At 32.9% G+C, this 21,810-nt stretch overlaps 1 protein-coding gene across 1 annotated transcript; it reads right to left on the bottom strand.

Annotated features, from left to right (window-relative positions):
- Positions 1 to 515: 515 nt before the first annotated feature.
- LOC145266313 (small ribosomal subunit protein uS11) lies at positions 516 to 16,774 on the bottom strand. The gene is made up of 4 exons (XM_080121870.1): positions 16,595 to 16,774; positions 7,350 to 7,511; positions 2,736 to 2,812; positions 516 to 610 (listed from the first exon to the last, which is right to left on the bottom strand). The coding sequence occupies exons 1-4, from the start codon at positions 16,741 to 16,743 to the stop codon at positions 543 to 545; spliced, it is 456 nt and encodes a 151-aa protein (XP_079977996.1). The 5' UTR covers positions 16,744 to 16,774; the 3' UTR covers positions 516 to 542.
- Between the last annotated feature and the right edge of the window lie 5,036 nt (positions 16,775 to 21,810).

Below are 21,810 nucleotides of genomic sequence, written 5' to 3'. Positions count from 1 at the left end.
CATATCCTCGACAAACCTGCTTAGCAGCAAAATCCCACCCCTTCACCGTTGAGGTCCCAAAATGCCAGAAAGCTTCCTACTCTAATAGCTTCTTTGCTATAACTGCTGAATTTTGGAATTTCCTATCTGCTTTGCAACTGTAATGATATACAGAAGTTTAAATGTAATGTGAACCAACATCTTGATCTTTCTCAGGCATGGCCCCAATTAGTAGTCTTGTATCCATTGTAATATGCCTTTTTTAGGATGAAGGTGAGAAAAAAAAAAAAAAAAAAAAAAAAAAATTTCTTTTTAGTTTCATTACTACAAAATAGATTTTAGCAATTCATTAATTACATTAAATGATTTTGTCTCGTACATGTGTTTTCCAAAATTCAGAGACGAAAGATAATTATGATGTTGGAAGCCATTTTGTTCTAGGTCTGCTGAACTATCACCACTACATAACCAACAGAAGTTTTTTTTTTTTTTGGAGGAGGGGGAGCGGGGGTATATATATAAAAATAAAATCAAGGTTAGTTTAACACCAAAGATTTATTCATTTACAAACGACGACCACGGCGACCTCCCTTCCTTCTGGTGCTATCGGAGGGAATTGGTGTGACATCTTCTGCAAATTAGAAAAAAAAAAAAAAAGTTATGTAGTTTGCTTGAAGCTATGGAAATGCCCAACAAAATAGCAATAAAGCGTATATAGTTATGTGATACAATGGAAATAAGTTTATCAGCCGAACAAACATATAGGAAGTGGGATTGTTAAAAAAAGATAAAGTTTTTCATTAAAGAACACAAAAGCAATCGAAACAGTTAATCAAGTGTAGTAGTAACAGAAACTAAAGAACAATAGAGATGAATATATTTAAAATTTTGTTTGCAGTTTATGGAATGAATTTTGTCCCAGTTTATACCTCGGAGAGCCCTTCAGAAAGATCAGAGTCTAAGCTGGATAAGAATACAGGGTTCGTAGATATTTTCAAAACAAAATTTGGGGTATAAATAAATAAATATACAAATTACTAATCTTAACGGATTCCAATAAGAATAATAATATATATACCATTCGGTGGAAGATCAGATAAAAAAAAAAAAAACATTCATTGCCCTTCGGGACCCGTGGCGCAGTGGATAGAGACACCCCAAGCTGGTCAGAGACTTAGTTGGCTAAAGCGTGCCGAGACGACAACTCTAGAAGGCAGTAATTACTGACGATACAGTTAAGAGACTCAGCATTCCTGTCCGTTGCGGAACAGTTGATCGAAACATGAAACAACTATGAAGATGAGGATGATAGTTGACAAATATAAATAACTCATCTCAAATGAATTCCAATAAAATTTGGGATGTTTTACAATCCACGGCAATTTGAAAAAGTGGTAAAAAAAAAAAAAATAAATAATACCATAGCCAATAAAAGTTACTTTACAACATACATAATTTTTTGTTTTTATTTAGTTTTAAATGCTTTTTATTTTACTTAAAATATTAACTCTTTATGGCTTTTAAATTTCCAACAGAGATCGCTAGCGTTTTGTCCATTTTCATTTATGCGGCAGCACTAACCCCCCCCCCCCATTATAAAGCAAAGCAAAAATAGAGATTTATTTCAATATTATTTGGAATATTTGGACACAAATTTTTACTGGACATGAATGTAATTTTTAAGGGCTTTTCCTTATTTTCAAGGTAATAAAAAATAAGGCCTTTTTTATATTTAGGCTTCATATTTTTCATTTGCTACACATTCTCATCAACTTGTATAATCTCTATATTTAGGGTTGTCCAAAAATGATTGTGTGCATAGACACAAGAACTTGGAAGTTATAAAATTGGGTAAAAAGTTAACACGGAATACCAATTCCCTTATTAATACAAGAACCGAAGCACCTGGTTGCGACGTGAATTTGACCAAACTTAACTCGTAACTATCTTCCACCGTCGCGAGAGCCTGGGCGAAGAAACTTGTGCGTTGCCTAAGCGGCACGAGTGGAACTTGACCAGAGCCAGTAGAACCCAAGAAAAGACAAGCTCGATATGTTGGTACCGCCTCTGGCTGCAGGAGATGGCCGTTGGCTCATAAGAAGCTCATCTGACCTTTGACAGGTCTTGTTTTTCGTCCTGCTGGGTGTCCCCACACCCTCCTCACCTAGGTTACTCCGTGAGGGGGAGCCGGTTTAGTCGCCGACGACCCAACCATGAGGCAGCTAGCACTGGGTTACATGGTACCAGTGGAAGTCTAAGACTCAGCTGACATGGGCATCAATTGGTGGGATAGAATCACTAATGAAGAGGTGCTAAGACGTGCCGGCAGCCACTCCTTGTTCTAGACATTCAAGACCTGACGATCGAGTTGGCTTGGACACATGCGCAGAATGCCCGATGGCCGCTGCCCTAAGGATATCCTCTACAGCGAGCTGGCAAATGGAACAAGAAGTTGCGGTCGCCCGGTGCTGCGCTTTAAAGATGTGGCCAAACGGGATCTGATCGCTCTTGGCATCGATGTGAATGTGTGGGAGGAGCTAGCCGAAGATAGACCAGCTTTGAGTAAGGGTGGCGAAGGACTTGAGAACCTTTGGTAAGAGAAACTAGTGACTACGTTTACTGTTGCTTGCATTAATATTTCATAGATTGCTTGCCATTATTATTATTATTATTAATACAAGTAAATACATATTTGTTTTAACAGAAAAAAGTTTTTTTAAAAACAATATAAGAAAATTATGGATTAATTCACTTACCAATACGTCCAATCTTCATACCAGATCGAGCCAAAGCACGAAGGGCAGATTGAGCTCCAGGCCCTGGAGTTTTGGTCCTAAAAAGAAAAGAGAAATGAATAAGTAGAGAGAGAGAAGAGAGAGTAGCAGCAACTATTAACAATGCATGAAGATTGACGTGTTTAGTTGGATACTTTTTTTAAAATCTAAGTAAATCACTTTCTAACATGACAATAAGTGGATTAGCATGAAGTTCTTCGATAAATTAATACATTTTTTTCATGGATTCAAATAAAACAATTTTACATCACGTATATCAAAGCTAAAATTTTAATACCATTCCATAGCTTTGATATTTTTTTTTTTTTTTTTTTTTTTTTTTTTATTATTAATGTTCTAAAATTGATGCTATGAAAAAGTAACTCGTGTCGTATCTTACAGTAGCTAATATAGTACAAATGTATATATATTAGTGGCCTGGCAAGGCTACAGGGAGATAACTAAGCAAAAAAGTTATTTTTTACTAATAGTCATAATTTTAACCATAGTATAGTATTATAATCTTCAAAAGGCCTGAATATTTTTATGTAGTTTCGTCCAATAGAACGAAAGATATGAGCTTTTAAATATTCAATTTGGCTACAATATATAAGTTCCAAATCTCATCGACTATTGATCTGAATTTAACAAATGAAAGCTCGTTGGAAAGGTAATGACCTGAATTGCATAGTGGGCTATATGACATTTGTCCTTAAAGTAGCACATTAAGGGAATCATCCATCATTCAGAGCCAATGTTTGGCACTTTTTATTTTTTTTACAGCCATAAAATGTTTCAATCATAGACATTTGTTTTCCTAGTTTTGCATATGAATTACAAAATATTTGATATTTCCCAAAACCTCTGGCCTTCATGAATGGCAGACTAAAACTTGCTATGGTTTCAAATCATCTGAAATAACAGCAAGGGGAGACTTGATTCCAAATATTTCTCATGTTATATCTCTTCTCTTTTGTTTATATACATAAAGTAAATATCACAGTGTATAAAGATTATTTGATACTGGAGATATTCATAATTGTACACTATTTCCAAACCAGGGGATATAACATATGAGAAATATTTGGAATCAAGTCTCCCCTTGCTGTTATTTCAGATCATTTGAAACCATAACAACAAGTTTTAGTCTCCCTTCCATGAAGGCTAGAGGTGGGAGGGGGGCGCACACACACTTTATACCTAAACATTCAGTTATTGCTACACATGAGCTTGTGGTCAATTAGTCATATATATATATATATATAAGCAACATTGTCTGATGGTTTTCCAGTAAGTTGACCAAAACATACTCATGAACGTGTAGTGATACCTTAATGTTTATGTAAAATGTATGAACCTTGTTCAATTCATTGGATCTTTTACCTCTGAATTAAATCAATCTGAAATAACATATCTCTATCATATATACAAAAGTCACTTTGCGTGTGCGAGTTCCTTCCTTATAGGTTGCAAAACGGCTGAGTCCATCCTTAGCAAATTTCACACAAAGCTAATTTTTATGTCTGGCAGTGTTCTTGAAGATGTTTTATACAGAAATTTGTCCGATACGGACTTCTGAAATTTCAGAAAAATTCTATTCATAGCTATGTAATAATGTTCTCATACAAATATTAGTGTTGGGACGATTAATCGGAAAAATCAGAAGATTTGGGGGTATCGGAAGCGGAAAAATTGATGCCTATTTTCCAATGCCAAAACGACTCAATTTTTTTTTTTTTTTTTTTAAATTTGATTTTGTTTAAAGCAAAATCTTCCATTGCTGGTAATAATGATAAAATAAAAAATATTTATTTTAAATTATCAGTAAAGCTATAATCGATAAATCATCCACCTCAAGTGTATTTTGACGTTTAGGAAAATATCTGCATATTTAACGTGTTTTTTTCGAAAATCAGGGGAAATAACAATCTTAAAGTTAAATCATTAGAGATTTATAAAGAACGGGGAAAAATATTGGAATCGTCCCATCACTAATAATATAATATTATATTAGTCCATTCTTTTCATTCCACCCGGTATGCGCGGAATAGAACTGTAACATCCACCATCTGAAAAGGGGAATTTTCCCCAAAATATAATGGATATTGTCACAGACAAGTAAGACATTTGTACTTAATACAACTGAATAAATATATGTATATATAGACATATATGTGTGTGTACTTATTGATTTGTAAATCGCCATTTGTTTTTGTCTTCTCTCATCAACACTGACTATATCTCTACTATATATATATATATATATATATATATATATATACATACACATACACACACACGCTTTATAAATGTAAATCTTGGACAATCTATAGCTGCCATATGAGAAGATCCTTGACATCACATGGAGGGAGTGCCACATACAGGTGTTGGGAAGGACAGGCAGCTGCAGCATGATTCAATGCCAACTCTGATGGCTGGGACACATCATTCGAATGGCCAGCCACAGACTACTATGCAGAATCCTCTAGGGTCAATTTACTCCAAGGCCGTTACTGTGCCAGCAGGCAGAGGAAGGGTTTCAAAGACTACATCAAGAGATCTCTGAAGAGGTATCGAATAGACTCCTCTTCAATAGAGGAACTTGCTTCCTGCTAGAATCTCTGGCGCTCCCTCTGCTCATAGAGAGTGGACTGTATTGAGGAACAGCAAATACAGGACCATACAATGAAGCGTGCAAAAAGCATGCTTGCCAGACCATTCCTTCTCCACTCGGCATCTCCTTCACATACCCGATCTGTGACCATACCTGTGGGTCTAGGGTTAGACTATTTAAGCATCAACAGATTCACAAGATCCTCATTCTTGGATAATGATGGAGAACCAAAATATCTAGAAAAGTGAAATTTTATGTCTGTACATTTCCCTACAAAATAACTGTCAATTTTCAGTCTACAGACTCAAGATTTGACAAAGGGGTACTGAGATTTTGGAAAATCTTTGTGATTGGTTTTCAGCCAGAAATTTGGCCATTGAAAACTCTACCACACTCCTCCACCAATTTTGGGTCTTTGGAGTCAAAGTTAAAATTTTTTTTTAACCTCAGCCAATTGTTGGTCTAAATTTGAATTTTACATAAAGTGTATTCAGACATAGGGCAAGCTTTTTCATTGGTTTTTGGCCAAAAATTTGGCTGCCAAGAGATCAAAGTTTAAAAGATTTGACCTTTGCGGTCTCTAGCAAATGATTCAGCCAATTTTGGGTCTAAACATTTGAAATTTTATATAAAGGGTATTCAGACAAGCTTTTTAATCAGTTTTTAGACAAAAATTTGGCTGCTAAGAGGTTAAAGTTGAAAGAGTTGACCTTTGCAAACTCTACCAAACTCCTCCGCTAATTTTGGGTTTAAACACTTGAAATTTTAGATGTAGGTTACCAGGACATGAGTCAAACTTTTTAATATATATGCACAAAGTTATGAACAGTACATAGGGCCCAAGCAAAGCCAGACTAAACAGCTGGGGTGTGTGTATGTATATAAATTTAGTGTTGGGACGATTAATCGGAATTGAGAATAAGAAAATTTGTACCCATTTTCCAATGCCAAAAGTGATTTTTTGTCTTTATTTTTGTTTAAAACAAATCTTCCACTGTTGGTAGTAATAGAACAGATTTTTTATTGATTTCAAACAGTAAAGCTAAAAACAAAAACTATAGAATTTGTAGAATAGAGTGGTCGTGGAATCAACTGACGTTTTTCCACAACTGCAATCAACTTGTCACACAGCGATTTGTATTAGTAAAAGAGCGCGCTTTCTTCAAAGGCTATATTTTTAGAGCTTATGACAGCAGCCTCGATCACGAGTTGAAGTTTCTAAAGTTATGAGATAATTCAAGAAACAAAAGAAAACCGCTGACAGTTAGGATGATTGTGAGGACTTATTGACACAGTGATGGGCATGAAAATGCATTGTTGAAAGAAATCGTTAAACTATTGTTACTGAAGTAATTGTTGAGCACAAGCCAAAACTTGAAAAATAACTGTTCTCCAGGAGTTCAGTAAATTTGAATATCATGAAAGAATCACAAATTTTCTTTCATAAGAGTTCCAACTATTTGATACAAACTATATATATATATATATATATATATATATATATATATATATATATATATATATATATATATATAAATAAATAAAAAAGAAAACTAGGTAAATATGCACTTCGGGTGTGTAAATTATTTGACTTGCACAAGTTTTTTTTTTTTTTTTTTTTTTAAACACATTAGACCTAAAGACTTAAATAAAACCATAAAGTTTCATTTTTATAATAGATTCAAATTGACAACAAATTGTGACCATATTTTCTTTTTCAAAATTAGTTCAAATAAAAAAAAAAAAAAAGACTACCATTGCATCACCCATTGAGTTGAATACAAATTATAAAAAATAAAAATGAAGATTTTTATGGTTCTAATGTTTTAGAAAAAAAAAAACCCCAAAAACGAAAGAAGCCTTTTATGATTTTATGTAAATCAAATAATTTACGCACCCAAAACGCATAAGTACTGAATATTCTTTTCCCATATAAAGCATCTTACATTTGTATATAAAAAAAAGTCAAGAGTTCCACTTACTTGTTGCCACCGGTAGCCCTTAGCCTGATGTGAAGAGCTGTAATTCCTACAGTTTTGCAACGTTCGGCAACATCTTGGGCAGCCAACATAGCAGCATAAGGAGAAGCCTCATCTCGATCGGCCTTCACTTTCATACCACCAGTAACACGAGCAATAGTTTCCCTGGAAAAAAAAAAAATTTTCTTTTTTATCCAATGCAGGATCTCCAGCAATACACGATGCTAATTTCATATAAATGCAAAATTAATTTAACTCCTGCAATTAAATCATAAACAAAAAGTACATATCACATAAGATCAAGTTTTTTTTAATAGTTCTGGGTTTTTCGAAGAATGTGACACAACTACACTTAATTGTGATGGACTACAGTTTAATTTAAACATCCAACAAAATAAGCAACTGGCAGTAAAAAATTTGTTCAACACACAATTGATTTTTTTAAATATTTTATACACAGCTGGGGGTGGGGAGCATACTTCCACGAGGCAACGTCGGTACACTGCCAGTAAAAAATTTGTTCAACACACACTACATTATTTACAAAAGAATTAAAATGCAAGTTAAAAAAAAAAAATCAAGGATTTAATTCAAAAAAATTGTTATGTGCAAATTATGTAAATATGTACTTTAAAATAAAATCAATGATTTTTTTTAGCAGGTTTTTTTTTTCTTTTTGAAGGCATGAAAACTGGTTGGCTGGCATTGACGGGTCATAAAACACACTTAAATATATTTTAATTCATGCAGATTCAATATTTACTATTACAAAGCAAATTCTCTATTATTAGATTGTACCAAATATATATTAGGGATTTCAAAAATAACAAGCATGCGAGATAATGCCACACAAAAAAAAAAAAAAAAAAAAAAAAAAAAAAAAAAAAAAAAAAAAAAAAAAAAAAAAAAAAGTAAAGAAATGATGAATGTGAGAAATGTGAAGGGCCAACGTTGTCTTCAGATTAACACCAAGTTTCAGAAAAATCTAAAGAATGGGACAAAAGTTATGGAGTAAAAAGTGTCATTTTTTTTTTTTTTTTTTTTTTTGCAATTGGGGCATTTGTCCCCCCCCCCAGCTCCTGAGAATGTTGAATCCAGTGAAAATGGACAAACAGTGCAGTGTCACGCCTCAAGACATGTATATATTTGAATTCAGCACCATGAAAAACCACTATATAGACATACATATCAAGTTTGAGTTATAAAAAAAAAAAAAAAAAAAAAAAAAAAAAAAAGCTCCAAAAAGGCATGTTTGTTTTTTTAGCCCTAAAAGTCCCAGAAGGATGCAAACCAGAATTTTGCCAGGGTCATCCATACTGAACTTATATAAAGAACAATGACCTCCACAGTTTCAGGAAAATCTAATAAAACACTAATGGGGCAAAACGTGTCATTTTGGGTTATTTTGAGGCATTTTTTACTGTGCACATCTATTTAATGAAATACAATTTGTGGCAAAATTTCAGGTAAAACTAATGGACAGTTATCTGGTAATGGTCCGGACTAACGGGCAGCACTGAAAACATAGGCCCCTCTCCGATAAATCGGGGGACCAATAAAAACGACTTGTGTGCCATCAGTTAGTATCAAAATATAACTTTAGAGTTATTTGTTAGCGTACGACCTAAATCCAAGTGCATAAAAAACAAAAAATGTTTAACCTATCTTGTAATTAGGGCATGTACAAACACGAGTATAGTAGACTTACCCCAGGGCAATGTTTTTTTTTCTTTTTAATTGAATTTGGACCTATTAGCATTTTTACTAGCTAAAAACCTAAATCGCAAGTGTGCTACAGGTCCAAATATCTTATATATCGAATTTCAACTTTGAAGACAAAATATGACAGAGGAATTTGGTAGAGACTTTTCACATACACACACTGACAAGGTCACCTTTATATCTCCTATATAATAAAATGACCGGAGAAATTTTCCTATGGACCAAAGTATTGTAAGTTTGCAACAACAGACACTACATACACATTCAATACGTCTAGCCTAATAGGTACTATCTTATGTACCTTCCAACCACCATTAGAGACACATTCAGCTGTAATAATAAAATGCTACATTGCATTCTACCAGCAACGGCATCAAAATCGCAACATCTTTAGAGAAAGGAGCCCATATTTTTCTCACTAAATATTATGTTCTCCCACTCCTACCAGTTGTCACTGTGACCATTTTCAGATTCATAACCAATAAAGTCTCCCTTTCCTAATTCCACCTATTCTGATTAGCTGAGTTTTGAAAATTCTCATATTCCATATTACAATTCTCCCCTATATAAATGAATGGTTACTAAAATTGAAATAGGGTGTCCTGTACGAGACTTATTTGTCCCGGCTATGCGTCGGATACTAAAAACAACTTCTATTCTTAAAGAAATTGCCAAATAATTTATTATATGTAAAAATACAATATTCTTTTATTTTTTGCAGTCAAAAACAATATGTAAGTTTATTTTTACATCATAACCAAGTTCTAAGACAAAAACATAAACTTAATTTCAAGTTTTCTTGCCAACACATACAGGACAAAGTTAGACAGATGGTCGATTTTTTTTTATGTGTCATTTTCCAAAGTCACATTGCATATATATCTATATATTCACCATTTCGGCTAAAATATTTCCATCTTTAATGTGAATCTCACCCGTGTTTAAATGTATGCATGTATATCTGCCTAAAACTTTTGACAGAGGCGACAGATTTAAACTCAACCGTTTAGACGAAAAATATTGAAAAATTGGCTAAAAACATTACTTCCTTCAACCTCAACTTTACTCCCCCCATTCTTTTCTGCCTTCGCAATAAGTGTTGAGCCAGCCTGCCTGCTACCACTTTATTTTGTTCAACACATACCTCCAAACACTCAGGCACCCAGCCTAGTCTTTTATATTAAAAAATAAAAAAAAAATACATTAAACAATTAACAAAATATGACTCCACGACGACCATCATGTCAAAAGATAAAACAGTTTAACGTGACTACATTAAAAGGTTAGCTCCCAATTAATTGAGTTTTCTTTTAATTATGCCCCCCCCCCCAAAAAAAACAAACAAACATAAAACTTAGTTATGTGACTAAATTAAAAACATTAGCTCCCAATTAGTTCAGTTTTCTTATAACTATTATGTCGGAAAATTTTTTTATGTTTTATGCACTTGTTATTCCGATTTCAATAAATATTCGATTATAAAAAAAAAAATAAAAATTTTTTGTAGACATTAGAAATATACATAATAGAGATAAGACCGAGACATCAGCTCTCCAAGGTATATTAGGACCCATCAGCGTGCAAAAAGCACTAAGGAACCAAACAATATCCTTCATCATGTGTCTCATAACATATTTTAAATGTGTTAGTTTTTAATGTAAAGGAAATGATAATTTTTTTTTTTTTTTTAAATTATATTTAAGTTTGAATGTCAACTCTCAAAACTTATTTAACTAACCCTATGTTATAGTGGCAACAATTCATTCCAATTTATCTCCCATGGGGGGGGGAAGGGGGAGGGGGCTAACTGCTCTAAAACAATGGTCTAAAAATAAGGGATCATTTTTACATTAAATTCATGTGCAAAACTAATCTTATTTTAAATTCTACAATTTCTTTGTCTCCTAAGTTGGAAGGGGGGGGGGGGCTTTTTATAATGTTGTTGATCTACAATACATTTCGTATTATATACTGAAAGGAGGGTCTAAACTTCTAATGGAGCTGGTCATATTTATTTATTTGGCATATGAGATGTCCATGTACAAGAACGCTCACAGAATGCAGATTTTTGTGTGACCACACCATTGCCGAATGTACCCGAGAACTGCTTTGAGCATTTTCTCCAACATCCACAAGTAGGGTATACTAAACAGATGAAAGCCTATTTTCACAGCAAAAAATGTCAGATGTATCAGACGACAATTATGGGTGTATGGTGGTTACAAAATGGCCACCAAATTGGGGATTTTAGTGGCCATACAATCCAGAAATGCTGCCACAATACCGATAATCAAAGAATTTGTATGACCAGGTATTAAAATTATATTTTCTAACGCAGAATGTCATACTAACATTGTTACTTTGCATAAAATCTTCGCAATTTTTCATTCTTCTATTATCAACATGAATATTTGTGATTAAGTTTTGCGAAAAAAAGTAGAAAAACAAAAAGCATCAATGTTAGGTGCATTTCATCTCAGGAAGTCAATATCGGGAATTCTGGACAAGATGCTAGCGGGCATCATTAAATGAAGAGAAATTACTTCTGTTCATGATGACAGACACACAAACTCCAGTAATATCCGACTAAAAATTGATAAATGTAATTTGTATCATTTTTTGTAAATAAAACATTTACATCAAGTCATGGTTATCCTTATTTCTCCTGTCATTTAAATGCGACAGACCTCAGAAATACACGTAAAGTTAAAAACCCGTTATATTAGCATTGTTACTTTATGTAAAATGTTAGTAATTTTTTTGTTCTTCTATTTTCAACATGCATACTTGTGATTCTAGATAAATAAAGCTTTAACTGATTTTTCATTCGTTTTTCAAATCTTTACAATTTTTGGTCTAGAATCTAATCCAAAATGGACAAATTTCTGAAACCACAGCACCTAATTCTGCAGACCATTGACCGTGTACATTCAACAACTTCCTACCAACTAACAAACTAGACTTTCTTACCAATTACATCTATCCAGTGCACAAATTAACAAATTGAGACTCATATGAATCAGCTTTTGCTAAACGCCAGTCTCTTTTCGTAAAGCCCTCTAACATTGTTCATTCCAAACATCTTTCTGGGAGAATGATTGATAATTTTTTTTTTTCAGAAGTTAGATTTGCTTACTGCAGATTGTCGCTTTGGTGCGTGCCCAACTTCTTACGTAGTATTCCAGTAGCTCATGTCCATGATAGTAGCCCCATACACCAAAGTGGCGATGTGCCTTGTTTGGGGTAAAAAAAAAAAAAATCATCTCAAAATTCAGAAATGCATTTAAGGTTTTTTTAAAATCTTTAATTCCTAATTTGCAATAATTAATGTTTACAAGAGGAAGGAGAGGGGGTAAGACAAAAAGATGTTGGGTCATCAGTTCTCCAAGGTTAATACAGTGTCATTCATCAGAGTGTAAAAAAATAAACACTAAGGAACCAAATACTCATCACATGACCCAAAATCAGATTGGCTATTAAACTACATTAAGAGAGAAGGTAAATCCTGGGTAGGTGAGCCTTCTGGGAGTGAGGAGAATCATATCCCAACCTAACAATATGCTATTTAGGTCTAACTTAAAACCAAGATAAATTTAAATGCTAAACTAATATTTGATTTCATTGTCACAGCATTTCTTGTAGACATGGTATTACTTGATTTTTAATCAAGTGTTTTCTAGAAAACAAGCCAAGTATGCAAGGTCCTCATCCACAAGTGAAAATTTACTTTCACCATGACTAATGTTTGTGCAAAAAAATAAATAAATAAAAATCCAAGGCGTGGTTATTGAAAAAAGTGACAACATATGAATTTTACCCATATAATGAGCAATATATAACTATATATATATATATATATATATATATATATATATATATATATATATATATATAGTTATATCGGAAAATCTGTTTACTTTCACCATAACTAATGTTTGTGCAAAATTTCAAAATATTCAAGGTGTGGTTATTGAGAAAAGTGGGAGTGAATTACTAGGTCCAATCCCGCCTTTGTAAGGGGGCCAATAAATCGTTTGCAATATTTTAAAGATTCAATGAGTAATCTCAACTTCTATAACAAAGACATGTAAATCAGTTCCTTATGTACTCTGAAATGGTGGAGTCAATTTTGTTTGAAATTTTACACAAATATAGTTTATGTGCCGGGGAGTGTTCTGAGCTAGGTTTTGTATATCAGAATACCTAAAAAATATTCAATTAAATAAGAGTTTGATTTTGATAAACCACAATTGAATAATCTAATATATAAAAGGCTGTCTCCATGTTTTCAAACTATCTCCTCCGAAACTAAAAGACACAGAAAGTAATTAAGTTATTTAAATGCCGAATATGTACTCTTTGCCCTGTTTATTTTTTACTTTTAAAAATTGAATTAATGTTAAAGTGTAATAGCTGTTCAGATATCAGACAAATATTTTGCTCCTTGAGCAGTGAAAGAGAACTTCTAGACTGGAAATTATCCCAATCTGGAGTGCACCCCCCCTTTGGGGGGGGGGGGGGGGATATAAAACAGACAATGTATAACTCTGCATTCGTGGAGAACAAACTAAATAGTTACAATATAGTAAATGGTAAAAGTGCAGAATAGTTAACAGTTGAGAAATTTTATATACAGGATGGCCCACTTAAAAGTAGCCAGATCTCTCTAATCGTTCTCTTAATGGCCAACTGACATCGCAAAACAAAAAGCAATTCTTTTCCCAACAAGATGGCGCTACATTATGTGTATCAAAATTTTTAACACCCCTAACACAAAACTGCGGAGAAAATATAAAAAACTCGTAATTTCTCTTATGTTTTTTCTTCTTCTTTATGGAATATACTTTCATTTGTTTAAAAAATAGAAATATTTTTTATAAAAAAAAAAAGTGTTTACAAAGTGCCGGCGTGCCTTCATGCAGCCATTTTTTTTTTTACGTAATGAAATCAATTGAATTTTACAAGTTTAATATTTTTCAATTTTTAAACTAAAAATCTATCAAAATTTTTGTATTGGTTTAATTTTTACGATATTTTCAGGGTTAATGTGAAATTTTTTGCTCTTTCCAATAAACCAAATATAATATTTTAGACAAACGTTTTTTTTTTGTTTTTTGTTTTTTCGATTCACCCCCTCCCCATTTCAAAATGTTTATTAAAAGTTTTTTAATAATTTATTCCAAATTAAAAAAAAAAAAAAAAAAAAAAAAGTGTTTGGGAAATTTACCTATAAAGTCCAAAGTGTAAAACACTTCATTCTTTTTTTTTTAAAAAGTGGAAGCCTATGTTATGCTTAGATTGTCAAGTACATATTGGACACCGACGACAAAAACCGTCCCTCTCGTGACAATGACCGATTATACACATGCGTCAGATGACGTCGTGACCGGATTTAGTTTAAATAGTTGAAGAACTAACTAAATTTCATGTACGTCGTGTTAGCTAAGTTGGTTAGAACATTGGGTCATTATCTAAACGTTTTGGGTTTGAATCGCGGTGTGAGACGTCTTTTTTTTTTTAAATTTAAATATTGAACCAGTGTTATTTAAGCCATTTTTCACGTAACGTTCGTTTTTCTGCTTTTTCTTTTTTTTTTTTTTTTTTTTTACTTTGCTTATTCTTAGCGACACCCAAAAACACTCGGGTATCCACCAATTTTTTTAAATCTTAATATCGAAACAGGCTTATTTAAGCCATTTTTCACGTGTTCGTTTTTCAGTTTTCATCGTTTGTTTGCCTTACGTTAGTTTTTTTTTGTTTATTGTTTGATCGCCGCATAGCGGGGAAAACAGAAACTGGTTTCCGCAACTTGACGTTGTCGCACCTGCTAATTTCGGTTTATAAACGCCAACTTAACACACTTATCAATTCATCTGTTCCTGTGGTCAAGATGGTTAGGTCGTAGGGTCCCCCCCACCCCCACCTTCGCATCAAACGTTCGGGGTTTCAAGCCTACCTTTATATTAAACTATTTTTTTTTCTTTTACACCTCCAAACAACCGACCAACGTTTTTTTTTTCCGCAGGGTTGTTTTAATCTACCTCCCCCACCACCAACACACACCTCTAAACACCCGGGCAACGCCGGGTACCCCCGCTAGTCTATAATATAAATCTCACCTGTCTGTTTAAAAATGCATGTATGTATGTCTACCTAAACTTTTAACAAGAGGCAATGGATTTTCCCGAGATCGGTATCATTTTGAAGTTTGACCCTTCGGACAAATATTAAAAAGTTGGCCAAAAACATAAATTGCGTCACCCTCAACTGGGCACCTTGTTTTTGAACATTTTAACATGCTTAAAGAAATAAAACATGACAAAGATGGACAACATCTGGAAATTTGGAAAAGCCTTACATCAATCCACAAATATTTATATCGAGGACAGAGTTATACAAAAAATTTATTTTTAAATATGGGGAAAAATCTAATCTCCTCAACAAGGAAATAGTCTGGATTGAAACCAAAACAAAAATTTCCGCATGCTAAGATTTTTCATTCATCGACAGAGAAAAGAATCAGAACAGATACTAAGTGGAGGTGTACAAAAATTGTTGCGATTGATTGGTGGCGGACAGCGAGAGGCATAAAGTGCCAGCAGCTTAGTATATAGCACATGGAATCAGAATGAAATGATTCTGGTTGGTTCTAACATGACGCCCTTCCAAGCATAACCCCTTCTTTGTGAGTGATTTATTCATTATTGGTTGTCTGAGGTAACCCTAACAAGAAATGCAGATTGGTCCGATTACTAGAAATTTTGACACTTATTTGGGGAAAAGCTACGTTACACACTTAAATTTACGTCGTGTCTAATTTTGTTGAGATGGAGAGGACAAGTAAATGCATTGTGTGTAAATTAAAGTTTTGGGTTTGTATTACGACACAGATTCGAAAAAGTTGTCAAAAAACAAATAAATGTTACCAAAGGCAAGATAAGTTACTTTTCTACCTAACTTTATAATTTTTTTTTAGTGTTTTTTAATGCAATGTTTATTTAGTTCGAAAAACGTGTTTACCGATGTATTTGAAAATTTAAAATGGCGCCAGACTCTTTGACACGGTAAATTTGGAAAAATGAGTTAAAAATAAAAAATATACAAAATAATGTCAAAAACCTACCAAATATGTCAGCTTACGTCACGGTAATATATTGAGCGAGTTTCTAACAGTATTTTGTATATTTTTAACTCCTTTTCCTAAACTTACCATGTTCAACAGAGTCTGGCACCATTTAAAATTTTCCAATACATCGGTAAACACTATATTTTTCGAGCTGAATAAACATGTTACATTAAATAAAAACACTAAAAAATTATCCAGTTAGGTAGAAAAGTAACTTATCTTGCCTTTTGATAACGTTTGTTTTGTATTTGTTTTTTGACAACTTTTTAGAATCTAAGTTAATACAAACCCAACGTTTTTATTTTTATTTTTTTTTCTTACATTCAATGAAACCCTTTGATATTCGCATTTTGTCTTAATTAGATTCTGTGTGAAAAAACAAAACAAAAAACAAACTTACTTTCCAGAAAGATCCGTGACATGGACAAATGTGTCATTGAAGCTGGCAAAAATATGAGCCACCCCAAACACGTTTTCGCCTTCGAGAACCTGCGGCCCAAGAGAGACCTGTTCTTGCTGCTGTTGAGCTTTGCCTTTACGGGGAGCCATTCTGAAAAGAAGCAACAAAATCAGTAAAATACGGTAAAGAATTATTAAAAGTAGTGAAAGGCAACCACACAAAATGTAACCGGGGTTCTAGAAAAGAAAAACTCATTTACGTTGTATTTTTTTTCTCTGAATTCAATTCTGTTTATCACTTTTGTAAAACTGGGTTCAGGGTTTGTATTACTGTACACATATTCGAAAAAGTGGTTAAAAATTAAAATATACAAAGAAACATTAACTATAAAAGTTACTTTGCAACCTACTTTTTTTTTTTTTTTTTTTACATGGGTGTCACCACTTATCAAGGCCCAGAAGCCACTCGGGGATAAGCGTTACGGGGACAATATCGTAGTAATCGAGATTTGATAAAGTGCCTTAAGGGGGCGGGGCGCCGCCGGGGCGGTTCATCAGGAATTTGTTTATGTTAGACTTGAAGACATTCAACTTGTAGTCAGGTGGGAAACAGGCAAACAGAAGAGAGTTCCACAGGTGTGCATGTGCACTTTTAAGAAAGAAGCTTTGTTCATGGAATCTACGTTTTGATTTTGGCACAGATAAAGAGTGGGGAAAATTATTGACAGTGGTTTCGGGTTTGTTTTACTGTACAGATTCGAAAAAGTTGTCACAAAAAAAATATAGAACAAATAAATGTTATCAAAGGCAAGATAAGTTACTTTTCTAACTAACTCAATATGTTTTTAGTGTTTATATTTAATGTAACATGTTTATTTAGCTCAAAAAATATACAGTGTTTACCGATGTATTCGAAAAATTTAAAATGGCAGCCGACTCTCTGAGACGGTAAGTTTGGGAAAATGAGGTAAAGAAAAAAACCAGACAAAATACTGTTGGAAACTCGCTCAATATATGTTACCGTAACATAGGCTGACATATTCGGCGAGTTTTTAACAGTATTTTGACTGCTTTTTTATTTATAACTCCTTTTCCCAAACTTACCGTCTCAGAGAGAGAGAGAGAGAGAGAGAGCCGGCTGCCATTTTAAGTTTTTCGAATTCATCGGTAAACACTGTATTTTTCGAGCTGAATGAACATGTTGCATTAAATATAAACACTAAAAACCTATCCAGTTGGGTAGAAAAGTAACTTATCTTGTTTTAAGCTAGACGGGCGTTTTTCATGAAAGATTGATGAGGGGGGTGGAAGTTGTTTCAAACGGTCTTTATTTCATATCAAATATTAACTTTTTATGAATCGTAATAATTCAAGATGACCAAAACTTAACCCCCACCCCCATTCTTGTCCGCAGCGAAAAGCCTAGTTTTCAAATTTTAGTTCGCGCACATGTTTTTAAACGCTCGTTACAAACCAACTTTAAAACACTAATAAATGATTCAGGTAGGTTGCAAAGTATTAATATTTGTTGTATATTTTAATTTTTTACCACCTTTTTCGAATCTATGTGTAATAAATTATTTAAGATCGTCAAGTCACTTCCGCCAAAATAATAAAACTCATTTCCCGAACTTACAGTGTTCACCAGATAGTGCCCAGTCATTTTTCATTTTCAAATACATCGGTAAACATTGATTTTCGGGCTGGATAAACATGATACATTAAATAAAAACACTAAAAAAATTATCCACTTCGGTAGAAAAGTAACTTATCTTGTCTTTGATAACATTTATTTTTGTATATTTGTTTTTTTGACAACTTTTTCGAATATGTCTATAGTAATAATACAAAGCCAAAGTTAATATTTCGACATTTGAAAGGGGAGTGGGGTGCTCACTTTTTAGTTACGTGAAAGTAAATCGATCCACCACCACCACTGGAAAAAAACTAAATTATACAAAATACTGTTAGAAACTCAATATATGTTACCGTGACATAGGCGGACATATAGTCGGTGAGTGAGTCTAACATTTTGTTTAATTATTCAGTTTTAACTCATTTTTCGGGTTTGTATTACTGTACAGATTCGAAAAAGTTGTCAAAAAACAAATAAATGTTATTAAAGGCAAGATAAGTTACTTTTCTACCAAACTGGATATAATTCACGTGTTTTTATTCAATTTAACATGTTTATTCAGCTTGAAAAACATGCAGTGCTTACCGATGTAGTGGAAAATTCAAAATGGCGGCCGACTCTCTCTTAAACACAGAGAGTTCGGGAAAAGGTGTTATAAATAATAAACTAGAAAAAATACTGTAAGAAATTCGCTCAATATATATTACCGTGACATAGGTTGACATATATTCGATGTTTTTTTTATAGTATTTTGTCTAGTTTATTATTTATAACACCTTTTCCCGAACTTACCGTGTTTAAGAGAGAGTCGGCCGCCATTTTGAATTTTCCAATACATCGGTAAACACTGCATGTTTTTCGAGCTGAATAAATGTTACATTGAATAAAAACACAAAAAATATATCCAGTTGGATAGAAAAGTAACTTATCTTGCCTTTGATAACATTTGTTATATATTTGTTTTTTGACAACTTTTTCGAATCTATGTGTACAGTAATACAAACCCCATTTTTCCAAACTCACCATATTCAACAGCGAGCACGCCGCCATTTGTCTTAAAATATATCGATAAACACTGTATGATTTCTGAACCGATTACGTTTTAAAGCGAGTAAAACCTAAAATCATTAAAAGCTTTTCCAGGAAGAGTAACTTATCTTGCCTTTGATAACATTTGTAGTGTTTATCGATATATTTGAAAAAGACGAATGGCGGCTCGGCTAGCTGTCTGGTATATACGTTAAGTTTTGTAAAATGAGTTCGAACTAAAAAACATACAAAATACTGTTAGAAACTCAACATATGTTACCGTGACATAGGCGGACATATACTCGATGGGTTTCTAACGGTATTCTGTATAAGTATTTAGTTTGAACTCATTTTCTCACACTTAGTGTATTCAACAGCGAGCACGCCGCCATTTGTCTTTTTTCAAATATATCGATAAACACTATGATTTTCGAACCGATTAAACGTTTTAGAGTGAGTAAAACCATAAAAACTTGGTAAGATAGGTAGAAGAGTAACTTATCTTGTCTTTGATAACATTTACTCGTTATATTTGTTTTTTTGGGCCATTTTTTTTCGAATCTATGTGTATAATACGAGCCCTATTTGACTTTTTCTTTAAACACTTTTTCGAATCGCAATGGATTGTAAAACAAACTCCAAAATACATTCAGTGTACTAAGAATATATTTTTATATGAAATACAAACGAAATGTATTTCCATTTTAATTCGAAACAATGTGTGAATTCTTAACTTTTAACGGTTCAAGTAAATAGTCATAAGAATAATTCATAGAACGGACACAGGAAAAAAAAAAAAAAAAAGATTAAAAACTTCAAACACAAAATTACTTATCTAAAAAAATATATAGTAATTCATTCTAACATGTACTACACGTGTGATCGTCGATACATACACACGTTCATCTTGATGGAACCCTGGTTAAAATTACTATAATGTACAACACAATCTAAGTGAAAAAGCAACAAAATATCGCTGTTGTATGAAGATGAGAGATGAATACATCGACTCACAAAATTTAAAAAGCATAAATTTAAGATTAGACATGAGATGAAATCAGATTTTTATAAGTCAAAATAAAAATACGCACCTGAATCTCTAAAGATTGGGTTCAAAAAGGAAGTGACGTAGTAGAGAACGCGTGATTTTAATGAAATCTCGTATTTGACGAGATTTCAGATTTCTTTCGTTCGGTTATTACGGAAATTGCCAAAATAACGCGAAAATTGCCGAAAGAAAACGAAAATTTACGGAAAATAACGATCACAACCAGAAACAGTTGGTTGATTTTAAGTCGTTGTTATTTTCCCATCTAAACATTATCTCGTCATTTTTTTTGTTTTAATTTGTCGATAATTTTCATTTGCGAATAAACAATTCAAAACACAAGACGTTTACATCATGTCTTTTCTTCCAACGATAGCATTTTTTTTTAAGAATACGCTTTATTAGCGTGTTGAAATATTTAGAAAGCCATTCTTAACATTGGGCAGGGAGAAAGTGTTTTACCTAATCTATACTTTTACCTGACAATTTAATTTAAAAAAAAAAAAAGAAAGGTACTTATGCAATTTTATTGTACCGTGCTGAAATAATAACGTAATTATTTAGAAAGCCTTTCTTAACACGAGGAGGGTGTCTTGTAACTATTCTATACTATTCCCAAACGATTTAATAATAATAATAATAATAATAATAATAATAATAATATCGTAAAAAAAACAGAATTTAACGTGAAAATACTATTTAAAAAAATAACGCGGTACAATAAGTGCATGCACCTAAGGTTCTTATCCAGAATTCAACCCAACTATAATAAAAAAAACAAAAAACAAAAAAAAAAAAACATAATAATCTTTGTTCTGTAAATATCCGTCACGGAATCGTAATGTCATAATCCCAAAATCACGAAAATAGATCAAGTATTTTATTTTATTTTATTTTTATAGAAATCGTTAGCATCACAAGTTTGAATTATTGTGGATTATCTGCCCTTGTTTTTTTTTTTTTTTTTTTTTTTTTGACAATTTAATTAAATTGTTTGTTTTTTTTAAGATGGTGTCGCGAGATGGTCTCTTTTTGCTTGCTCCAAAAATTTGATTTTCTTAGTTAAAATAAAGGTTAATCGAAATTTTAACCTTTTGCGGTTAAACACCTTAAAAAAAATACATTCAGTTCTTGTCTAACAATAGCAAATAAATAAATAAAAACACGATTACGCGCGCAAACAAAAAAAGATAACTTTCAGAGGCACAAATATTTAAAAATTACGCCCACGCAAATTCTGCAGGGGAACAAAACTTAAAATGCGTTTTGTTCGGCAGACATAGTTGAAAGCATACCATGTGACAAAAGAGTGCACTTCTGGGCCAATCAAAGAAAGGTTTAATTTTCAAAACTATTTTCTCACATCGCCTGGGAGCCGATCGACAAATACTTAAACAAACTCATTCACTCATCATTCTCACTCGACGCTCAGCACTCTGTGTCCTTCACTATTTGCTTACCGCTCTTCGCTCACTTCTCTATTCACGTCAACGACTTTGTTGCT

Source organism: Euprymna scolopes, chromosome 41 (assembly GCF_053919585.1).
Source record: "Euprymna scolopes isolate OS-2025 chromosome 41, ASM5391958v1, whole genome shotgun sequence".
NCBI classification, from domain to species: domain Eukaryota; kingdom Metazoa; phylum Mollusca; class Cephalopoda; order Sepiida; family Sepiolidae; genus Euprymna; species Euprymna scolopes.
This window is presented reverse-complemented; position numbering and strand designations above follow the sequence as displayed.